Genomic DNA, 24,021 nt, shown 5'->3' with positions numbered 1-24,021 from the left:
AAGGTCCAAGGTTTAATATCTCATAAGTGTAAACAATCATTCAGGGTCACACCCTATAGCGAAAAGTCAGTGATTTAACTAGTTTCGTGTAGGGAAACTTTTAAAAGGGTGCGGTGCACGTGATCGGGATTTATTCTACAGAAGTGGGTCTGAAGGGCCCTGCCTTGGAGAGGTTTTCCGATATTAAAAAAAAAAAAAAGTTAATGGGATTGGTCTTTACATTTTTTTAATTTCCTTTTTAAAAATAAAAAATAAATAGAACTGAATGAATGAGACTAATTATTATTATTTTTTTGATACATTTGAGGAGGGGGGTTTCGAATCCAAGACTTCTATTTTGGAGACTGAGGATTTATGCCAATCAGACCACATATATCTAGCAAATGAGACCAATTAAAGGAATTGGATCTAACCTAATTCCTAACTTAGGTATTTTGATTTTGGATGACAAATGGTATATTTGTGGTTTATAATTCTCATTCTGCTAACACACACGCATCCTTTTCCTTCATTCATATTTTTGGTTGGTTATGCCCTAACCTAAGCTAAGCTCTCTCACCACCGTTCCCTTTACTTGGTACTGAACACACCTACTGTTGCTACCGTACGCCACCCTCGTCGTCCCTTTGTCATCTCTATTGCCAAAAAACACTCAAAGCTCGTAGAAGAAGCTAACCAAATGTTCCCTTCCAAACAATCATTATTCACACTTTCTTTTAAATAAGACTGTCAAGAGCAAACCTCCGACACCCCCTCTCCCCAATTTCCTCTCAAGAAATTATATTTGTAGTCTTAAAATGTGTAAGTTTCGTGCACTTCTTTTAAAAAAGTAGGTAAATATGAGGCCTATATAAAAAATTAATATTTTAATAGAAATGATAGTATGACTCTCAAATGTGCTCCCTCATATTTTAATTTTTTAATTTTTTCTTAATGATCAAGACATTGACTCTTAGTGAATTTTTTTTTCTTAAAGATTAAGGATGTAGAAAAGAAAAAAGCCATTTGCATTGGTGTGCATATTTGGAGTGCACATTTGGTGTTCACCCTAGCATTGTCCTTTTTTAATAGTAAACTCTATTTTTTTTCGAAGACAATATGCAAAACTTACATAATTTAAGAATGTATCTATTACTCATTTCTCTCCCACCCTTTAGGTTGATATATCCCCAACGCCAAAAATCTTCATTTTTACCCACTTTAGTAGTTTTTTGATATGTACCGAAGTCCAGATTTTCATATTCTAGTTCTTATTTTTACTTAATTGCAATTGGATTTGTTGATGTGGTAAAAATTACTCAACAAACCGGAAAGGGAGAAAGTCTTTCCTAGCTCACTAGGGCGACTTGGGCATCGTTCGGTATTGTTTGGAGTCCCAAAGTTTTGAATACCGTACCGGAAGCCGTACCGGTCAAGGCACTGGAACGAAATATTTCGATACCGGTACCGTTTCGTGTACCGTTTCGAGATAATATTTCGGTCCCGATACCGTTTCGGTATCGGTACCGTACCGATACCGTTTTGTGTACCGTTTCGGAATAATTTATACCTGAATAAATTATATATATACAAGCATTAACTGTATTCCAAAATAACAACAGAATAAGTCATAAACTCAATACTTCTCAATACAAGTCTTAAGTTTTAAGTTACAACTAACATAAAGTTATAAACATCAATATTATCATGATAAAATCATTAACGTCACCACGTCATCAAAGATACTCATCCTCATAAAAAAGACAATAAGGATCAGGATTCGACATAATCAAAATATTTTCATCAACATCATCACCGTTATTAACATCAATACCAACATTATCATTGTCTTTCTCATTTAGTGAGGCTAATGGCTCCTCAATACTTGCACAATCCAAATCTTCTCCATCAAGAAGCTCAGATTCTTCACCCACTCATTCTTCCATCAAATCAATGTTTTCAAAATTGATTAGATCTAAATCATCTCTTCCCCTTTTTATGCTCCTGTAAAAATAAAATCAAACATAAGTGAAAATGTTATATATTTTTCAACAGTGAAAACATTAGTATTAAAAAAAGTTACCTCTATCTCAGCTTCAAGTTATAACGAACAAATACTAAGTCATTCAAACGTTTATGCACTAATCTATTTCTCTTATTCGAATGAATAAAATCAAATGTGCTCCAGTTTCTCTCACATCCAGTTGCACTACAACATTGACTTAGTACTCGAACAGCAAACCTTTGAAGCGTTGGAACCTCGCAACCAAATTGGGTCCACCATACAACTATAACAATAATACAATTATAAATTATTAATCAGTAAAAATAAAATAAGATAAAATTTAAAGTACAAAGTTACATTATTTAACAAATAATATTGATAAATGATAATACCTGGATTAATCTTATCACGCTGGCAGATTGCTAAAGAATGTCCAAACTCACATATTGCATTCTTATACAAGTTAAGTTCTGCAATGATCTTATATTGATTATCGGGATCAAGTTCTATCTTCATAACACAATTGTTGAAGTCTCTTACAACATCATTTTTATTTTTAAAATTGGGGTTATAGTAAATTCCAGAATTAAGAAAACAACCCGCCGCATGTAATGGAATGTGAAGTTGCCTATCCCATCTTGAATCAATGATCCTGGTGAATGGACTGAATAAACTAACTTTGTTATTGCATCTTGCTTTTATGTTCTTTTTTACTCTTTCCATTGCATCATACAAGTATCCCATTGCAAGCTTCTCATCCCCGTCAACAAGTCGTAGAACACGAACCAAAGGCTCACTAACTCTGACAATAAATTGACATTGAGCCCAAAACTCTTTATATTCTAAAACGATCTCAACTATCTCCTTCCCTATGTTGCTCTTAGAATGACTTGATGCAATCCATTTATCACAAGTAAACATTTGTCTGAGTTCTTTCTTAAACAAGAACAAACGTTGGATACTTAAAAAATTTGTCGCAAATCTTGTAATTGCAAGACGACACAAATCATGACCTTTGGTAAAGTCTTTTCTCATCAATGCCAAAACCCAACCATGGTTATAGATGAATTTTGTTATCTTTTTTGCATTTTTTATAGCATCATCAATAAGGGAAAAATATCTTGGATCAGAAAAATTCTCCAACATTAAGTCTATGCAATGAGCTGCACATGGGGACCAGTAGAAAGAACCATACTTCTGTTGTAACTTTTTTCCTGCACTTTTATAGCTTGCATCATTGTCCGTTATGAACTGCACAAGATTTTCAGCTCTAATTTCTTGAACAACCTTATCAAAGATATTAAACAATATTTCAGCATCTTTTCTAAGGCCAGATGTATCAACAGATTTAAAAAACATTATACATTTCGGCCAATAAACTAGAAAGTTGATTATTGATTGTTGCTTCTGGTTTGTCCAACCATCTGCCATTAGTGAACAACCGGTCTCATTCCAAACCTTATTAATTTGTTGCAAATAATCTTGAACCTCATCTACAACCATTTTTAACAAATTTCATTTCAACTCATATAAAGATGGGCCATTGAATCCTGGCCCGATGATAGTCATGGCATCAATAGCTGGTTGATAAAACTTGGATTGAGCAGCATTGAAAGGCAAATTAGTATCATACCACCAGCGTGCTACAGTCATCTTTGCTTTTACAATCATCTCATTTGAAGACATAGAACTCTTAATTGAAGATTGGGCCCCAGGAGTTGTTCTTGGAGCAAAAAATCTACTCAATCCCCCCACTGACTTTCCAGTTCCAAATTCTTTCGACTTCCCCTTACCTTTTGAAAGCTAAGACTGTTCCTCCATACTATTACTATCATCAATATCATCAGATGTTAAATCTATATCGCCTCCAATCTCTGAACTTATTTTCTTTTCTTCTCTTTACTTTTTTTTCATTTCATTAAGCAACTCATTCATTTGTCATTTTACATATTCAGTGACCTTTTTACATGCTTCTACATCGCCTAGAATCCCAACTAGATGATACTTCAACCGAGTGATCGCGTCACCTCTAATTACTTTATTACAATATAAACATTCAGTATTATTTCTTACCCCTGGCACTACACGTGCATGGGCCCAAGCTGGATCTTCTGATCTTACAGGAGCAAGTGCTGGAGTTAAAGTCATATTACCGGTTGATTGACAACTAGACATTTATAACTATTAAAGTATAAAACATTAACACTTATAAGCAAGCCATTCAGAAGAAACTCATCAAATCTAAACTATAAACAAACATCTATAAAAATATAATCTATAAAAATATAAACTATAAACAAACATCTATCAAAACATAATCTATAAAAATATAAACAAACATCTATCAAACATCTATAAAAATATAATCTAAAACATTTATAAAAATACAAACAAACACTATAACAATATAATCTAAAATATCTACAAAAATATAAACAAACTTCTATAAAAATATAATCTATAAAAATATAAACTATAAACAAACATCTATAAAAATATAATCTATAAAAATATAAACAAACATCTATAAAAACATAAACAAACATCTATAAAACATCTATAAAAATATAATCTAAAACATCTATAAAAATACAAACAAATACTATAACAATATAATCTAAAACATCTACAAACATATAATCTAAAACATCTATAAAAATACAATTATGATTTATTTATAAAAAAAAGTAACAAAAAAAATCAAACTAAGTAATAAACAAAAAAAATAGTAAAATACCGAGATGAGGGCGGTGGTCGGCGACGTGCGGTGCAACGAGACGGAGGGCGGTGGATGCTGGCAGCTGGCTGACCATTTGCGGTCTGGGACTCGGTCACTCAGGTGCTGCAGCTACGTGAAGTGTAATGGCCCTGGGTGAACGAAATTGAAAGAAACGAAATAAAGAAGAGAAATAGATGATTCAGACTTAGGTTTTATGTTTGAGGTGAAAGTCCAAATTTGCTCCTAATAATTTGCCATAATTTCAAAAATGCCATCAGCTCAACCCCCGGCTCCCAGCTGCTGAAATGTGTACCGGCCGGTACACCCGGTATTTTAACCGTATGGAATGGCATATTTCTGGTACCGGCCGACTGGCCGATACGGCATGTACCGGCCGGGACGGTACCAAAAAACTGGTTTGGACCCCTTAGCAGTGTTTTGGTGCAGCTGCACGGTGGCAATGGGTTCGAATCCCACAGACGGCGCCACTGTTGATGCGATAAAAATCGATCAACAGGCCGAAAGGGGAGAAATAGTCTTTCCCAATCCATTGGGGCGACTTGGGCCTCGTTTGGTGTTTTTTGAGGCCCCCGATAGTGTTTCGATGCGACTGCATGGTGGCGATGCGTACGTCCATGGCGGTGAATGGAAAACATAAGTGCAGAGAAAGTAAAGAGATGAACACATGGGTTTACGTGATTCGGCATAATACTTACGTCCACGAGTGTTTGAGGAGGAGAAATCCACTATAATATTCTTGTTTACAGTCTCTCATGATCCCTTATATCTCACTATACAATGGTAATACTGAATATAAATTTACTGGAGAAGAGGCATTCGCTGGGGCTCCTTGTTCTTTGGTTGGAAGAGAGATCGAAAAGGAAGAAGGGGAATTGAAGACAAAGAAGAAGACTAAAACCCCTGGTGCGCATCTTTCACTGGAAGAAGCAGGAGAGGAAGAAGACGGAGTCGAGAGTGAGGGATCATTTTGGTCATCCGGCTGAGAGCCTTTTATCCACCCCTGTTGCGTGTGTCAGTTGGTAATGGTGGGACCGGTCCCTTGCGTGTGTCAAGAAGCCTTCCCTTCCCACTTGTGTCATTCATGTTGATGCTCTGAAGCCTGCCACCTGCTTGTCATGTCCCCCCCCCCCCCCCCCCCCCGACAACCCCACGCCTCCTGACCCCTTACCCCCTGACTCCCCTACCTCACTTTCTGGCTCCCTGACCTCCCCTAGCTACTAACTCGGTGGGCTGGCCCTGTATTGGGCTTTATTGTTTTTACTCCCTTACAGTACCTCGCGATTCTTAAGGGCAAGTAAGGACTTTGAGAATCTTTAGAGGTAAAAATGTAGTCGACTTGGTTTGCCCATATACATAGGGAAGTAAATTCTGAAGGCCGGTCCTCGTTCATTTGTTCCTCTGGTGCAAACAGTAAACATTTTCGAACCCAGGTTTGAGATATGAGCTTGATTACGTAGTGTGCGGGTAGGCAACTTGTGCGAGTCTAGGGCGGGAGATAGGCTCGACCGCGTAGAGTGCGAGCGCAAGGTTCGACTAAGGCCAGAGACAGGCTCGACCTCGTATGGTGCGAGCACGGAGCTCAGCTAAGGCGGGAGATGGGCTCGACAGCGTAGAGTGCGAGCGCGAAGCTTGACCAAGGCCGGAGACGGGCTCTACCGCGTAGAGTGCGAGCGCAGAGCTCAGCTAAGGCGAGAGATGGACTCGACTACGTAGAGTGCAAGCGTAAAGCTCAGCTAAGGCGGGAGATGGACTCGACCACGTATGGTGTGAGAGCCGGTGGGAGATGGGCTTGACCGCTTAGAGTGTGAGCGCGGAGCTCGGCTAAGGCAGGAGATGGACTCAACTGCATATAGTGTGAGAGCGGAGATCGAATGTTTGTTGCTATTTATAAAGTGTATGTTCATTTGATGTAGCCCACGCAAAGTGGTCAGAGGGCCCGTCGACCCACTAGGTCCATTTTAGGCAATTGCCAAGCCAGTCGACTCGTTCTTGAAGGTAACCCGCGCTTGGAAGTTGTGGAGCTAGATGACCCGTTAACTCAGTAGGCTCATTTCGGAAGGTAACACACTGGCAGTGGTTATGGCTCGAGCGTGACACTCGGCACGAGTCAAGGGACCCATCTTCTTGCAAGTGTAAGGACTTGGATTTGCTGGACGAAGGGTCAGGGGCAAGTTCTGAGACTTGGGGTCTTACCCCGCAGCAAATCAAGGGGCCCGTCTTCTTGCGAGTGTACTCGGCTTAGCGAGTTAAGGGACTTGTCTTCTTAGGAGTGTAAGGACTTTGGTTTGTTGAATGGGGGTCAGCAGCAAGTCCAAAGACTTGGGGCCTTACCTCGCAGCGAGTCACATGACCCATCTTCTTGCGAGTGTCAGGACTTGACTTTGTTGGACTGGGGGTTGGTGGCAAGTCTGGAGACTTGGAGCCTTACCCCACAGTGAGTCAAGGGACTCATCTTCTTGCGAGTGCAATGACTCAGGTCAGCGAGTCAAGGGACCCGTCTTCTTGTGAGTGTACTCGGCTTAGCGAGTCAAGAGACCTATCTTCTTGCAAGTGTATAGACTCAGCTTAGTTGGACGGGGGCGCTCGTCCGTGCCAAATTGCTTCGCCGGAGCGCGGGGCAACATGACCAGTGTTTCCGCACTATAAGAAGTAATTTCGTTAGTATAAATAAATTCACACAAATTTTTAGAGATAATACCGGAAAGTTTTTAGTTGATGTGGTCAATCTTTTTGCTTTGAAAAAAAGTTGTCTGCTGTTGGTTGTAATTCTCGCGCTCAGGCACGTAGGTAAGCTCCATGCTGGAGGGTTCGAGCAGGCGAATCCCGAGCTATGAGTTACGTGCAAGAGAGGTGTTGAGTTGGTGGGCTAGAGATACCGAGCATGTGTCAACCGTGCAGTGGGTTCCCGAGCTGGAGATGAGGCTTTTGAGCAGGTGACATTCGAGCAAGGGGATGGGAGTAATTTCTGATGGTGGCTTCCGAGTGTAGTTTTTTCCAAGAGGATAGTCCCGAGCCAAGAGGCTGCGATGGTGATTCCCGAGTGGGGTGGCTACCAAGCCGAGGTGCTGCCGAATTGAGCAAATTTTCAAACTGATGAGGTGCCGAGCTAGTTTTCATTCTGCGCAGTAGGTTCCCGAGCTGGTGAGCTGGTCCCGTCTAGATGACTTTTGAGAAGGAGGGGCTGCGATGGAGACTCCCGAGTGGGTTGTGATGGTTCCCGAGCCATGCTTCCTGAGAGGGTGACTCCTTCCTGAGGAGGTGATTCCCGAGTAGAGGAGCATCGTGAAGACCAGGAGATGAAGGTTTCCGAGCACTTGACTCTCGAAATGGTGACTCCCGAGCCAAGCTTCCCGAGATGGTGATTCCCGAGTAGAGGAGCACTGTGCGACCAGGCAAGGAAGGTTGCCGAGCACTTGACTCCCGAGACGGTGACTTCCGAGTAGGTGGCTCTCGAGTGAACTTCATTTGTTTCCCGAGTTTAACTCTCGTGCGTGAACTTGTTTCCCGAGCTTAATAAATCTTGGGCAAAGGAGTCCCGAGAAGAGTGGGTTATGATGGTTCCCAAGCCATGCTTCCCAAGATGGTGACTCCCTCCTAAAGAGGTGATTCTTGAGTAAAGGAGCACGGTGTAGACCAGGTGAGGAAGGTTTCCAAGCACTTGACTCCCAAGATGGTGACTCTCAAGCAGGTGGCTCTTGAGTGAACTTCATTTGTTTCCCGAGTTTAACTCTCGTGTGTGAACTTGTTTCCCGAGCTTAATAAATCCTAGGGAGATGAGTCTTGAGAATAGTGGGTTGTGATGCTTCCCGGGCCATGATTCCTGAGATGGTTCCAGAGCCGTGCTTCCTGACATGCTTCTCGAATCGTGCTCCCCAAGCTTAGCAAGTCCTGGGTAGAAGAGATGCAACAAAGCAGTGACTTCTAGGGTGTGCGCCCCTCGCACTGAGTTCATGCGAGGCCAACGACGCCGCTAGCTGACCAGAGTGGTCGGTAACCACCCCGAGCAATTCTCAGAAGCCTAGCGGCCAAGTGGTAACTATTATCAAGTCCACGTAGCTCACGGCAGTGTCGCAAGCCTATACCCACGTTGATGCACCACACAGCCAGTAGCCGTGGCCAGTCGGCTGGGGTGGTCAGAGACCACCTCATGAGAGGCAGACAGAACCAGCGACCCCCTTAGTGGTCGACGGGGGACCAGCTGTGCCATGGTGGGGTTGGGCTTTGCGTCCCTTACCGCGCATGAGGCTGCACACGTGACTCCCCTGGCGAGGAGTCAAATCGGTCCCTCACAGGAGTGAGGGGTTGAAGTTGTGCACAGTGCCCTCTCAAGTACTATACACGTGGGGTGCAGTACACGTGGGGGGGTAGCGCTTGTGTGCTACTGTGCACTTAAGTGCGTAGTGTTTGTCTGCTAGTGTTCAGGCAGTGTGCTTTTATGTGATAGAGACTAGAGTGATTCGGGTGTAGGGGCGAGGAGTTCAATAAGTCCCTTGCCTGGGCAAGAAAGATTTTATCTTCGCCAAAAATCTTTCTCGCCCGCTACCCGCTCATTTTTTCATAAATGTAAAAGTAGAAAATTGAGAATACTCATCTGGGAGGGCGTTATCCGTTCGTCCGATGATTTATCTAGGGCGCAGAGAAATTGTCCTTGTCCCGCCGTTGACAAAAAAAGAAATCAAATTCCACAGACGATGCCACTATTGATGTGGTAAAAATTTCTCAATAGGCTGGAGGAGGAGAAAGAGTCTTTCCTAGCCCACTAGGGCGACTTGGGCCTCGTTCGGAGCCCCCGGCAGTATTTTGGTGAGGTTGCATAGTGGTGATGCTTTCGAATCCCGCAGAGAGCGCCACTGTTGATGCGGTAAAAATCGCTCAACAGGCTGGAGGGAGAGAAAGAGTCTTTCCCAGCCCATTGGGGCGACTTGGGCCTCGTTCGGTGTTGTTTGGAGTCCCCAGCAGTATTCCGGTGTGGCTGCACGGTGGCGATGCGTTCAAATCCCATAGACGGCGCCACTATTGATGCAATAAAAATGCTCAACAGGCCAGAGGGAGAGAAACAGTCTTTCCCAGCCCACTGGGGTGACTTGGGCCTTGTTCGGTGTTATTTAAAGCCCCTGACTGTATTCCAGTGCGACTGCACGGTAGCGATGCATATGTCCATGGCGGTGAATGGAAAATATAAGTGCAGAGAAAGTAAAGAAATTAACACATTTGTTTACGTGGTTCGACATAACGCGTACGTCCACGGACGTTTGGGGAGGAGAAATCCATTATAATATTCTTATTTACAGTCTCTCATGGTCCCACATATCTCACTATACAATGATGATGCTGAATATAAATTTACTGGATAAGAGGCCTTCGCTGGGGCTCATTGTTCTCTGGTTGGAGGAGAGGTCAAAGAGGAAGAAGAAGAAGAAGTTCTCTAGTGCGCTCATTTCATTGGAAGAAGGAGGAGAGGAAGAAGACAGAGTCGAGAGCGAGAGATCCCTTTGGTCATCCAGTTGAGGGCTTTTTATCCACCCCATGTTGCGTGTGTCAGGAAGCCTTCCCTTCCCACTTGCACTACTTATGTTGATGCTCTGGAGCCTGCCACTTACCTGTCATGTCCTCCCGACAACCCCACTCTTCCTAACCCCCTTATCGCCCTGACTCCCCCACCTCACTTTTCGACTCCCTGATAGGGGTGTAAATTTAAACCGAAAAATCGATCCAGATCAATTCTTAGAATGTGAAAACCGGCCGATTTCGATTTTAAAATTTTTCGGACCGAACCGGTTGATAAAAGTAATATATAAAAAATAATATTTGTATTATTGTATATATAAGATTTATACAAAATATTATATATATTAATATATATAAGTGTTATATATTATGTATAATTATAAACTTTTATTTGAAATTTTTATATATAATTATATATTCATATATGAAATAATTTCTTATTATAATTTATAAATTATTACATAAAATGCTAATACTAATAGTCTAATATAGACTAATGACTATAGTTATAATTAATACTACAAGTTTTTATTAAAAGTTTATAACTAATACTAATATATAACTTATAACTATATTAATAGTCTAATATTAATACTATTATATAGTTTAATATATTATTTAGCTATACTAATATATAAGTCTATAACTATTTAACTAACACTAATAGTCTAATATAGACTCTAGACTATTGTTATACTTATAAGTTATAATTAATACTAAAAGTTTATAACTAATACTAATATATAATTTATAACTAATACTAATATATAACTATACTAATAGTCTAATATTAATACTATTATATAGTCTAATATATTATTTAGCTATACTAATATATAAGTCTATAACTATTTAAGTAATACTAATAGTCTAATATAATTATAGTTATATTAATATAGTTATACTAAATCACTAAAAGTTTATAACTAATACTAATATATAACTATACTAATAGACTAATATTAATATTATTATATAGTCAAATATATTATATAGCTATACTAATATACAAGTCTATAACTATTTAACTAATAGTCTAATACTAATAGTTTAATATAGACTATAGACTATAGTTATAGTTATACTAATATAGTTATACTAAATCACTATAAGTAATACTAATATATAACTATACTAATAAGCTAATATTAATACTATTAGACTATGGTATATTAAATATATTACAAATATATATATATATATATTATAGTCTAATATATAATATATTTGACTATAGTATATTAAATGTATTACAAATATAAATATATATAGTTATATTAAATCACTATAGTCTATTAAATGTATTACAAATATATATAAATTTTAGTTATCATTAAAAAAAAAACTCATTGAAAAGAATCAAATATTAATTAAATAAGTAAAGGCCAAACGGCGCCGTTTTCGGCTAAGACTAAACTCTGAATCGTGTCTTTTTCAAGTTTCGTCTTTCCGCCTCTCGTCTCACTTCTCAGATTTGAGACTACACACTGTCACTGCACTCTGCTCTCGCCTCTCACTCTCTCCGCTCTCGTGCCGTCGTGCGCTCAGTGGCTCACTCTCTCGTGACTTGTCTGTGACTCTGCCTCCGCCTCGGCTCAGTGAGAAGTCCCTCGTCTCTCACGCTCTCGTCTCTCGCTCTCAGTCTCAACTCTCCCGCCTCTCACAACTCAACTCTCCCGTGTCTCACTCTCTCGTCTGTCGTCTCTCAATCTCTCTTCTCTCAACTCTCTCGGCCCCTGTCTCTCTGCCGATCTGCCTCCACGGTAAGTTTTTTTTTTTTGAAATTACATACTAGGATTTTTGTAATTGGGTTTTGTGATATTAGGGTTTTTGTGATTGGGTTTTGTGATATTGGGATTTTTGTGAATCTGTGACTGTGATTGCCGATTGGATTTTCAGTTTTGTGATATTAGGGTTTTTGAATCCGAAATTTAGGATTTTTTGTAATTGATTTTATTAATTTGTTTGTGATATTAGGGTTTTTGTGATATTATGGTTTTTGTGATTGGGTTTTGTGATATTGGAATTTTTGTGAATCTGTGACTGTGATTGCCGATTGGATTTGCAGTTTTGTGATATTAGGGTTTTTGAATCCGAAATTTAGGATTTTTTGTAATTGTGTTTATTATTGTGTTTGTGATATTAGGGTTTTGTGATTGGGTTTGTGAAATTGATTAGAATGTAGGGTTTTCAGTTTTGTAGTAAAGCAGATTTTTTATTGAAGTAGTTTTTAGTAAAACAGATTTTTTTAGTAAAAGTTAAAACAGATTTTTTTAAATCAGTTTTTTTTTTTTTTTTTTATATATTTTATATTCAAATTTTTAATGACAATCTGTGAAACTTACATTTTAAAAAAACTGGAAAACCGGACCGGACCGGAAACCGAAGTACCAATTTAGGAGGGTAACCGATGCGTAATTGGTTTTGGAAAATACAAAACCGGTACATACCGGTTCGGTCCTAGATTTTGTCCAAAACGGGATCGGACCGGTTACACCCCTACTCCCTAACCTCCCCCCTAGCTACTAACTCAGTGGGCTGGGTCCTGTATTGGATTTTATTATTTTTACCCACAGGATTTGTACCCACATTAATTTTAGTCAGGATCTTTTTTTCATCCTTTTAGCGAATCAATGGCTCAAGAATTTAGTTGGGTCGGATCAAAACTACATTTTGGATTAAAACATTTTATGCTACGTTGTAACACCCAGCCCAAATCTTAGGCCCAAGTTTGTTTAAGCCCATCCTGCCTAGGAAAAAAAAAACAGGTTCTAAACGCACCGTTTACTCCTTAGGTTTCAGTCGCCCAGCTCCTCTCCTCTGCCCTTCCATCCCCTCCCCTGCACTGACGCCCCTCCCCTTCCCATCTTATGTTACGCACGATCCAATCCGTTTTTCTCTCCCTGTCACTCTCTCCCCATTTCGGCTACACATGCCCCATTTCACACCCACAGTGCATCTCACTCTCTCTCTCTGTCCCCACTCCCCCGCAGGTCCTCTGTTTTCACTCATCCCTTCGTCGGTTTCTAGCCAGTTTCTTGTTGTTTGGTGCTGCACGCCCCCACCTCCTCCCTGGATTCTTGCTGAACGACGGTAAGCACCTTTATCTAACGTTCTCTGTTCATTCTCTCTCTCGGGTTATTCCTTTAATTATGCTTGAATTGTAGAACTTGTACGTTGTGTTACTTCGTGTTGGGTTGCTGTTTTTTTTAGATTCTCTTGCTTGTGTGAGGTGGACAAAGGAATATATGAAGATTGTGGTTGTTGGTTTGCTGTGTGACATGTTGGGAGTCTTTGGTTTGTGGTGTTGTTGGCGGAGGAGACTCCATAGTGTGGCTGTTTGGGCTGTTGTTTGGCATGTCAAGAGTCTTTGGTTTGTAATGTTGTGGAGTAGGAGGGAATGAACTTAAATTGTGGGCTGTTTGGGTGTTGGGCATGTCGGGGTAAATGCAGGTTGTTTGTTTGTTTGATAAGTCTAGTAATGTTTGTTTTTGAACGTATGAGCTGTTTGACTAACTTGCTTGTGGTAAATGGTTAAGCAAATCTGAGGAGGATGGGCTAATTTTCAGGAAGTAGTGAAATTCTTTGAATGTTGTGATGGATTTGGCATGCTGAATTGGTAGTTTGGCTTACGGGTTTTCATTAGTAAAGTTGGTTTTGTGATTGTTTGGTTTATTAACACTTTAGTGAATGTTTTCTTTTTTAGGTTGTGATACTGTTAGAGGTCGGACCCTAGGCTTACATAATACACTGCAAGATTTAGGTAAGCGGTGCTTGTATGCTAGACTTTGCCTAAACGGACTAAGGTTGATTTTATGAAAAATGTGCATATATTGTTATGGAACATTGGAAACATCGGTCATTTTTTTTTTCTGCATAACATTGTATTTGAATAAGAAAAGAAAAATATTTTTTTGTCATTACTAGTGTAGACGTGAGCATTTTTGGCTCTCTATTTCTCAATTGTATAACAAGAGCAATTTAGCAAATATGAAATCTGAAAGTTTCATACATGATGATATAAATATGATCTATATCTATTCAATACTATTTTATGATATGATGTTGCATATGAAAACCTCTTGCATGACATTTTGTTTCTGCTTTATGTTCTGACCTTATAATATGTGTAAAACCGTGGCCTCTATTATTATGTTGGTACCAACATCTCTGTTTTTTAGTGCACCAACTTTGGAAATAAAGTGGTTTTCTACGTGGTGGTCTATGAAAATATCAATTATGCTATGCCAAAGGATTTTTGTATATAAATATTTCCAAACTGTTGCTCTGATATTTTCATAATATGTTTTGGTTTTTCATTCTGTAATTGACTCATGTTTACATATTTGTATATGTTCATTGCTTATCGAGTTGTTGATGACTCACCCAATTACCTCCAATATTTTCATATGATTTTGATAGTTCAACTGAGAATCAAAAATAGGAAGCTTGAGCAGGATTAGTTGAGCATAGTGGATTTAGTACCAAAGGGTACTATGATTATTAGAGAATCTTATTCAGTAGATTTGATTTGGTTTATTAGGATGTTGACATTTTTGTAGAGACTTTGTGGAGTTGTTGATTAACTATATTGATGTCCTTGTAGAGGAACATGTATGTTTAGTTTAAAGAAATGAGTTTATGTAGAGTCTTTGGAGTTATATATATATATATATATATATATATATATTTGAGATATAATTTTAGGTGATATGAGCTAACTCTCTAACTCTCCGGTAACTCTCCGGGTACGGGGCGTTTACAGTTGGTATCAGAGACAGGTTTTAGATTCTGCTGACTTGACGGAATGAGTTTTAGGAAAACTTGAAGTTTTTGACTTTGCATACCATAAGAACTTCTCTGTGTTATATTTGAGGTTTTAGATGATGTAGACTTTGAGAATGATTTGATGATATCTACGATTTTAGATTCTACAGACTTTAATATGTTGGTTTGATGAAGCCTAGGTTTTAGGTTCTGCTGACTTGAGATTTAAAGTTTTAGATTCTTATAGGTCCTAGAGTTGTTACAAAAGGAATGCATACCATTTTGTTGATCTTGATAGTTGATGCTTTTTCTTCCTCAATACCGAATTCCATGGCATGCCTTGGATTATGTGGCATGTTCCTTTTTGTAATGCATATACACAAAATTCAGATAAAAGGCTACTTCTTGTGTTTATTCTTATTTTTCCCCTTAATTTATTCCTTTCGATTATGTCCTCATTTCAAGTCTTTTGAAGGGAGAATTATGACATGATCACTGAATAAATATCTCTCTGGCCAAAAAAGAAAGAAAAAGGAAAAAGAAAACATATTACAGACACGCAATCTCACCACATGTACAGGTCTTGTGGGGCAGTTAGGTAAAACTGATACTGGTCAGAGAACATAGTGTGACCTTTTCCTATAGTTTGGTGAAGGACTATCTATCAATTTCAGTTTCAATAATTATTGTTCTATGCGTGTTGCACGTGTAAAAAAAGTTCTCTATCTATGGAATCTCTTGGTATTTATGGAAGATTTTTTACATGCATTTTTTCGGTCCACCAAAATTCAGATTCCTATCTACGCTGTTGGAGTGTGTCCACAATACTGCTCCTTGCGACTGCTTTAAAAATAAGCATGTGGGGTGCAATGCCAAATACATACAAAACTTGAGCACTTCTCCCCAGACACCAATTGGTTTTAGGTAGATTGACAGTTCACAATCCGACAAGTGTTATTAGAGCTAGATTTCATGGGTTTGAGTTCCAGGAGTGTGATCGCGAGGGAGGGGTTATTAGAGCGTATCAACAATACTGTTGCCTGCAACTACTCTAAAAATAAATTTGCGAAGTGCAATATCGAATGTTATAAAATACTTGAATTTGTCTTTTTTAACACCAAAGGGTTTCCTTCTCCATTTTCCGTTTCTTTTGCTTTCTTGTATAATCCTTTGATGCCAATTTTATCTGTGTGCAGGAATGGTGGGACTGTCTCTTGGAGAGAAGAACTTCATACAGGGGGGCATTGCTCAAGATCTTCGCTCTGATGGTCGGAAAAGATTAACTTACCGGCCTGTTTCTGTTGAAACTGGAGTTATACCTCAGGTATAATATTCTTTCCAATTCATCATTGGAATGTTGTCTAAATGCATAAAATAATTCCTCTGCTGAATCAATCAGTTGGAATTAAGTCTCATTTGAGTTTCTTTGTGGCTTACTTCATTAAAGCATCGGGAATGATTTCTTCTACACCGGTTTATTTTGTTTTCTAGCATACAAACCGAATTAACTTCTTATGGTTTTATGTAATTGTAATTTTCCTTGGAATTCATTGCAGGCAAATGGTTCGGCAAGAGTCAGGATGGGGGCAACAGATGTTATTTCCAGTGTAAAGGTATTACATCTACTGGATGCTGGATCTACTATGTGCATTTCTTAAGTGACAATTGCCAACAGTGACTAACCATTTCGGGCTTGTTGGTAGATCTTCTGGTGAATACTTGCAATATGTTGCCTACTAATTTCTTTAAATGCAGGCTGAACTTGGGAAGCCAAGTTCATTGCAACCTGACAAAGGAAAGGTCTCCATTTATGTTGATTGTAGTCCAACTGCAGCACCAATGTTTGAGGTTGTGTACGGTGATTTTCTGAATTCTTCTATTTTTTTTGGTGATTGAGCGCATGTAGACTTCTTTTTTCTTTTCTGATTCTTTGTAATAAATATAAAAAATGAGTCATTATATAAAATAGTTCTCTTAAAGAATCCAATTTGATTATTCCAACGTGATTCATTGCTTAGCCCTATGTGGTCGCTTGTCTTTAGTGTCTTTCATTTGTTTCCTGTGGTTGTGTGTGGGTGGTGGGTGTGTCCAAAACATGTTGTACATATTGTAAAATTAAATTCTATATCATACATTTTATGCAGGGACGAGGGGGTGATGAGTTGTCTACAGACCTCTCGGTTGCTCTTCAGTGTTGTCTCTTGGGTGGTAAAAGTGGGGCAGGTACGAATTTAATTAGAGCAAGAGAAGTAACCATCTGCTTTCTATCATTTCGGTTGTGAACAACCCTATATCGTGCTTGAATTAGGTTCTTGCTTTACTTGAGTTGATAATAGAGGGGTCCTATTTAACTTTTCCTAGGGGCTGGAATTGATCTCTCATCTCTAATAGTTGTGGAGGGAAAGATGTGCTGGGGTCTTTATATTGATTGCCTCGTCGTTAGTTCAGATGGGAATCTACTGGATGCCCTAGGTGCTGCCATTAAGGTGGTTTTTCTCTCTATCCAATTATATATTTGCAATTGAAATTCTTTTTTAATTAAATCTGACAATGACAATTTTAATCAATAGATTAAAATATTATTAATTAAACCATAAGTACTTATAAAAAAAATAATAATAATGAAACCATAAGTACTTGGGTCCTCCTTTCTTGTAAGTTTTCCTAATATATCTGCAGAATTCAAACAGACTTTGATGGCAGTATAAATTTAAAATTTTGGCGTTATTCTCCTAAAACAAACTATCATGATCAGAGGCAGTTTATGTAGTTGACTTTGCTGCCATTGGAAACCGAAAACTAATGTATCTTATTAATTTTGCACCTGAAGGCTGCTCTGAGCAACACCGGCATTCCAAGGGTTCTTGTGGCAGCTGGTGCTTCAGGCGATGAGCAACCAGAGGTTGACATTAGTGACGAAGAATTTCTGCAGTTTGACACATCAGACGTCCCCGTCATAGTTACGTTAACAAAGGTGACAAAATCACTGTTTTAGTTATAGAACATATAAAAATTTTGTAAGCTACAAATTGCATCATTAAATATTTCCTTGTATTTTATAGGTGGGTAGGCACTATATAGTAGATGCCACATCAGAAGAGGAATCCCAAATGAGCTCTGCGGTCTCTATATCTGTCAACAGGAAAGGACACATTTGTGGTCTGACTAAACGAGGTGGTGCAGGCCTAGATCCTAGCATCGTTCTCGACATGATATCCGTGGCAAAGCACGTAAGTGAACAGCTAATGAACAAGTTGGATTCTGAGATAGCTGCCGCTGAAGCTGTTGAAGATGATTCATGACATGTTTAGAACCTCTGATGCCATTATACTTGGTACATTTGAACTTATAAAAAAAAAAAGTTGGTACATTTGAACAGGACTCTGTTCTATGTAGAATTTTTTATAAATTACCTGGGGGATGAAAGATAGAATGGCATGTTTCAACCTCAATTTTCAGAGCTGTGTAATCTAATTTTGCTTGTTCCAGTGCCTGGTTACTAGCGTATGATAGTTTGATCCTTCACTTATTTTGAGTGGTAGTGGTGAGTTCTAAACATCAATTCCAAGCCGGCTAGTGGATTAGCATTTGCTGTATTATTGTTCTGTTGCCAACATATATATTGTTGATATTTGCAACCGTGAATGTAAATGTCGTGTAATCGTTTTGAAAAAAATTAATAAAACATGAGACTTACAAGAAAAAAATTAATTATTTACTAGTAGATCTCATTTTTTTTCAAAACGATTACGCGACATTTACACACTTCACGGTTGTATGTAAAATTATTTATATTGTTTTTAGTTGTTTTGAAATTGGAACATTCGCATGGCATAAGCCCTGTTTTTTACGGCAACTCATCTTTCTGTGTCATAATTCTATTCCATTTGAGATTTAGATGAGATAAGATGATTTGAAATAATTTGTGAATAGTAGTGAGATTTATGAGTTAAAATTTGTGAACAATAGTGAGATGAGTCCAAATTCAGTTAGTTATTGGCACTCGGGCACCGCGGGTTGGGGGGGGGGGGGTTAAGTCGTATGTAGGGGGGGGCTCCGACTCCGACGGAGTCGGAGTTGTCATTTTCGACCTCCGATTCCGACCGGATTCGGAGCCAAAATTCCCTTCCGAGTCCGACTTCGAACGTAGTCGGAGTCCGATTCCGATCGGAGGAGGGAGTTCCGAACGGAGGTCGGAGCTCCGACTCCGAACTCAATTTCAGATTTTTTTTTTTATTATTATTTAAATTTTGTTGTTCAATTTCGTTTCAGATAGTGGGCAACATATATATATTTTTTTAAAAGTTAACCATCTACAAATATTTGGTTTATTCAAGAGTTTTCAATAATTTAAATATTCGTTCTGATTTTGTTACTGAATTTTGATTATATCTTTAATTTATTTTATGTCCGCCTGAAATTTAGCATTAAAAGTGCTCATGACTCATGAGTTGAAAATTACACAAATTTAAAATTTTATAGAAAAGAATGATGGTACGAATTTGTATAATTCGATTAATTTCAGTTGGATAATAAATTATAAACTTTTGAGAGATGATGGATAAGTACTAATAGAAATTATAGAATAAAGAGTACTTATCCCACGTATTTGCTCGGGATATAAGTACATAAATATAACTATATAAATAGTTTAAAAAGTAAATAACATGTATGATGCAGCCATAAGTTATAACAGTCTCATTTATAACGTAATAACAATATGACTCAGTCTTGAAATATAATTACATAAAAATTAAACACGGGTTTCACTCAAACCCCAATGTTCCATTGGTCACGCCTGAAATGAAGATAGAAAGTAGCAATCAATAGATGAAAAAAAATTGATAATAAAAAATTATATACGGTAAAAGAATAATTTGATTCTTACCAAGAAAGGAGGTTCTCTCAACTCCATCACAACTCTCAAGTAGCGTCCGTTCCAAACTCTCAATCATCGGTAATTATGTTAGGGTTCACAATTAGATCTATAAAATCATAAAAAGTAGAAGTTAGAAACATTAAAAATAATTAAATCATCATTTAAAAGCATATAAACTTACCCGATTCAAGCCTATAGCTCTCGGCATCAACGCCAACGGTATCTAGTCCAATGGGCGTTTCACTTATCCAATTCTGTGTGCAAACGAGGGCCTCCACGGTTGACGGTGACAATGAACTCCGATAAGCATCCAACACGCGACCTCCAGTGCTAAATGCCGACTCTGAGGCAACCGTAGTGACAGGAATGCCTAGCACATCTCGGGCCACACGGGAAAGGACTGGATACTTGGTGGAATTAACTTGTATAATTATGTTGCTGATGATTTTGGAAAGATATATACGGCTGATGGAGAGACACTGTATATAGTGGGAGTGGGTGATGTGCACATCACACTTCCAAACAAGAGCGTGTGGACTTTACAACAAGTCATATATGTTTCAAATCTGAAGAAAAACCTGATATCTGTGGGACAGTTTGATGACAACGGTTTTGCAGTAGCGTTCTCTGGAGGAGCTTGGAAGATCACTAAGGGTGCACTAGTCCTAGCGCATGGTAAGAGATTTAACTCTTTGTAGTTAACATTAGGGTCTAATGATGTGCAGAGAAATACAAGAGTGCAAAAATGCAGGCTTGATCGCACGAAACCTGTGAGGAAGTCAGCTTTGCCGTTCCTCATGAAAGTCTGGGAAAGTTGGCTAAGGTTGTCAAGATTGGTTTGAGACCAGATACTCCAAATGCAGTGGGAGTTGTGAGTTGCCATGTGGATGTGCTGACTAAGGGCGATGTATGTGGAAGACTGAAGTCGGGCTTAACTTCAGTGCGTCTTCTAACTTGAAGACGGGAGCTGTGAGCTGCAGAGATGATAGAGTTTAGCTGGAAACAGTGGCTGGCATGTGGAGACCCAGTCTCCAAGTGGGAGATTGTTGGGGTATATGTGGAGACTGGTTTTGGAGTTGAAAAAGTGTTTACTGAAAGTTGGCTCGACAGTTGGCTTGAGCCAAAGTTCGTTCGACATCGCTCGACATACCGCTCGAGCTAACTCAAGTCCGAGAGTCCTACTCGAGTACCGCTAGACACTCTGCTCGAGCGAGACACAAACCCTAGTGTTCGCTCGACTCTTACTCGACTCTCCACTCGAGCCAATGTTCATTTGGCTGTTCGCTCGAGTAGCACTCAACATGCCACTCGAGCGACGTACGCAGTTTTGCCAGATTATGGTTTCCAGCGCACTCACTATATATATGTCATATTAGACTTGTGTTAGACGGCCATAAATCATATTTTGAGAAAGAACAATTGTCTGGTGAATGCATATTATGTGAGAGAGTAAAAAGCCTTAGAGAATGTGAGTTGAGATTGAGTGATTGTAATCTCTTCTAGTTAATAAGATTTATGCAGCTCTGTGGACGTAGACAATTTATCGAATCACGTATATCATGCATCACGTGTTTGATTGTGTTGTTTTTATTTTATTTATCATCGTTAATATATATTTTGAATAACATTTCACAATATCAACCATTCTCCAAATCACTGAAAAGAAGTTATGAATTGGTGCCCGACAAGTACCTTGGAGTTTTGCCTATATTTGGCGTAGGAAAGGAATCATGGACGCCAGAAACGCTCGTATCCAGACCCCACCAGAGACATCTAATTCATACGCACCACAAAAAGAGAAGAAAAAGATAAAAAGAGAGACAGAGCCCACCTCACAGTCGCAGATCCACTGCCCATGCATTCCCCACTCTCCACTATACAATCAAGTTGTTTAAACTTATTAGGACAACCTCTGCCATCACTATACTCCAATTTGATCGATGTACATAGAAATGCAGGAGAATATTCTTATTATTTATATTATCTGTTTATATATATATAATATTTGTATATATATATTTATTCTTAACACGTAATATTTAATTAAATTTGATAAAATATAAAATTAATATTTAAATTTAAAATCTCTATTTGATGCCATGTGAAATTATCATTTATCTAAATAATTTAAACTGGTGAAAATATATAAATTTAATTATTAATATTATATTAAATAGTTCTTATAAAGAAACGGAAAAGTAAAACAAAAATTTAGAAAACAAAAGAAAAACGTGCCTCTGTAGCAGGTTTTATGAACCTCGTGCGTTGCCCAAGTGCCAATGCATGGTGTATAATTAATTGTTAATTGTTACGAGGTGACATCGATCGAGAGCCATAATATATATAATTATTAAGAAAAAATGTTGCTCATCATAATCACATTAAATATAATTTTTTAATTTTTAATTTTTTCTCTCTTATCAAAATATTATCAAAATTATAAAATATAGAAATGATGAGTATAATAACTTAATTAATTTTAAAAAAATAAAATTATAAAAAATTTAAAAAATAAAAATAAAAATCAATATAATGTGCGATAAGAATGATTCATGAGTAGTAAAACTCAATTATTAAATTAAAAAAAAACTCAATTATTATGTTTTAGTCACAAAATAATTTGATAATAATATATTTACAAACTGACATAATTTAATATGATACGTTATATTATAAAATTATTTTTATTATAAAATAAATATAACATATCATATAAAATTATATTAATTTATAAATTTTTTTTGAGAAATATTTTAACACTTCTCGTGTATATAAATAAAGTTTGTATAATGACCTGTTCAGCAATAATTGACGTGTTAGGATTTAGTGTGTGATTAATTGACCTGTTCAATCAATACGAGAATTGAAAATGTGGCTAAACAAATTAAATAAAAAAAAAATGAAAATTTTGACGTTCGAATTTATACGTACACGGTTTCGAAATATACATATATATTAATTATTTATATATTAGAACATTAAATATCATTTCAAATTAATTTACATGTGTACTATAAGTGAAATGGTTTGTCACGAATTAAAACATTTTATATATTTTTTTCCAACATCAAATAAGAATAAAATATAAAATTATATTTATATTTATTTTATAATGTAACTTTATTTTATAAATATGTATTATAAAAATAGATATAAAATAATTTTATAAATTGATGTAACTTTATTTGATAAATTATATTTATTTTATAATAAAAATAATTTTATAATCTAATAAATTAAATTAAATTATGTTAATTTATAAGATTATTTTTATAATTAAAATATTCCACAATCATCTGGTTTTCACTTCAACAATCCGTTCTTATCCAAATCCTCCTCACCACACATCTCGAGACACGCATCATTTTATTGACTTTGATTTTAAAAATTAAAAAAAACTCAAATTCAAGGCAGCAAGAGTTTATTTTACTTGTATCGAAACATCACGTATCTCTTCATCCCAATCTATATCCAACTCGTATTAATTCCATTTGATGCGAAAAAGACGTGGATATATATCTATATCTATATCCATATATATACGAAAATGTTCTAATTATAAATAGATTAAATAAAAATAATTTTATAAATTGATATAACATGATGTGATTCGTCAAATTAATTTTTTTTTATATAATAGATTTAACGAATTATATGAATCCATGTCTATTTGTTAGATTATTTTTGTATAATATCTTTGTGACTATAACAGTATTCATCTATACATATATATTTTATATGGAAAATAAATTTCATTCCATTTCATTCAAGATTAAATATTTAGCACGTGACTAATGTCTTAAAAGAAGAAAATATCTATTTAGTAAAATATTAGTTACTCAATTTATAAATAATAGCTAAAATGTATGAAGAATTCTATTGGTAACATTTGGAGTGTTACGAATTATATTAACACTTATCAAATCTATCATAAAAAAAAATTATATAAAAAATATTAAATATAGTAAATATATATTTTGTTCCTTACTTTAAAATTTAACTATAATTTTTAATTCACATAAATAATTAAAGCACAAAATATGGTGATAAAATTAAAAAATATGATAGATTTTAGAGTAAGAATACTACGAATATAAAAAGATTTTATAAAAATAAATTAATATGATTTTATATGATGTATTA

The 24,021-nt window shown here is 37.0% G+C and overlaps 2 protein-coding genes across 5 annotated transcripts; one reads left to right on the top strand and one right to left on the bottom strand.

Moving 5' to 3' along the window:
- Positions 1–1,913: 1,913 nt before the first annotated feature.
- Positions 1,914–3,415, bottom strand: LOC108983999. Its single transcript, XM_035691551.1, has 3 exons — positions 2,377–3,415; positions 2,222–2,267; positions 1,914–1,983 (listed from the first exon to the last, which is right to left on the bottom strand). The coding sequence occupies exons 1-3, from the start codon at positions 3,413–3,415 to the stop codon at positions 1,914–1,916; spliced, it is 1,155 nt and encodes a 384-aa protein (XP_035547444.1).
- An 8,263-nt stretch (positions 3,416–11,678) lies between these two features.
- LOC108984003 (exosome complex component RRP42) lies at positions 11,679–18,561 on the top strand. Of its 4 annotated transcripts, XM_018955824.2 has the most exons (10): positions 11,679–11,995; positions 13,226–13,325; positions 13,939–13,995; positions 16,196–16,323; positions 16,556–16,612; positions 16,755–16,847; positions 17,144–17,222; positions 17,361–17,485; positions 17,830–17,973; positions 18,062–18,561. In XM_018955824.2, exons 4-10 carry the CDS (start codon positions 16,198–16,200, stop codon positions 18,299–18,301), a joined length of 864 nt encoding a protein of 287 aa, XP_018811369.1. In that variant the 5' UTR covers positions 11,679–11,995; positions 13,226–13,325; positions 13,939–13,995; positions 16,196–16,197; the 3' UTR covers positions 18,302–18,561. The 4 variants fall into 4 exon arrangements, with proteins under 4 accessions (XP_018811369.1, XP_018811368.1, XP_018811367.1 ...); XM_018955823.2 differs by lacking the exon at positions 13,226–13,325; XM_018955822.2 differs by lacking the exon at positions 13,939–13,995.
- Positions 18,562–24,021: the final 5,460 nt, after the last annotated feature.

Source organism: Juglans regia, chromosome 7, assembly GCF_001411555.2.
Source record: "Juglans regia cultivar Chandler chromosome 7, Walnut 2.0, whole genome shotgun sequence".
Lineage (NCBI taxonomy): Eukaryota > Viridiplantae > Streptophyta > Magnoliopsida > Fagales > Juglandaceae > Juglans > Juglans regia.
This window is presented reverse-complemented; position numbering and strand designations above follow the sequence as displayed.

Coding starts and splice junctions, on each gene's coding strand:
- LOC108983999 (XM_035691551.1), bottom strand. CDS start 3,415: ATGGCAGATGGTTGGACAAACCAGAAGCAACAATCAATAATCAACTTT. Junction 2,268..2,376: donor GCGTGATAAGATTAATCCAG/GTATTATCATTT, acceptor TTATTGTTATAG/TTGTATGGTGGACCCAATTT. Junction 1,984..2,221: donor GAGGTTCCAACGCTTCAAAG/GTTTGCTGTTCG, acceptor TTATTTTTACAG/GAGCATAAAAAGGGGAAGAG.
- LOC108984003 (XM_018955821.2), top strand. CDS start 16,198: ATGGTGGGACTGTCTCTTGGAGAGAAGAACTTCATACAGGGGGGCATT. Junction 16,324..16,555: donor AAACTGGAGTTATACCTCAG/GTATAATATTCT, acceptor AATTCATTGCAG/GCAAATGGTTCGGCAAGAGT. Junction 17,223..17,360: donor GGGTGGTAAAAGTGGGGCAG/GTACGAATTTAA, acceptor AACTTTTCCTAG/GGGCTGGAATTGATCTCTCA.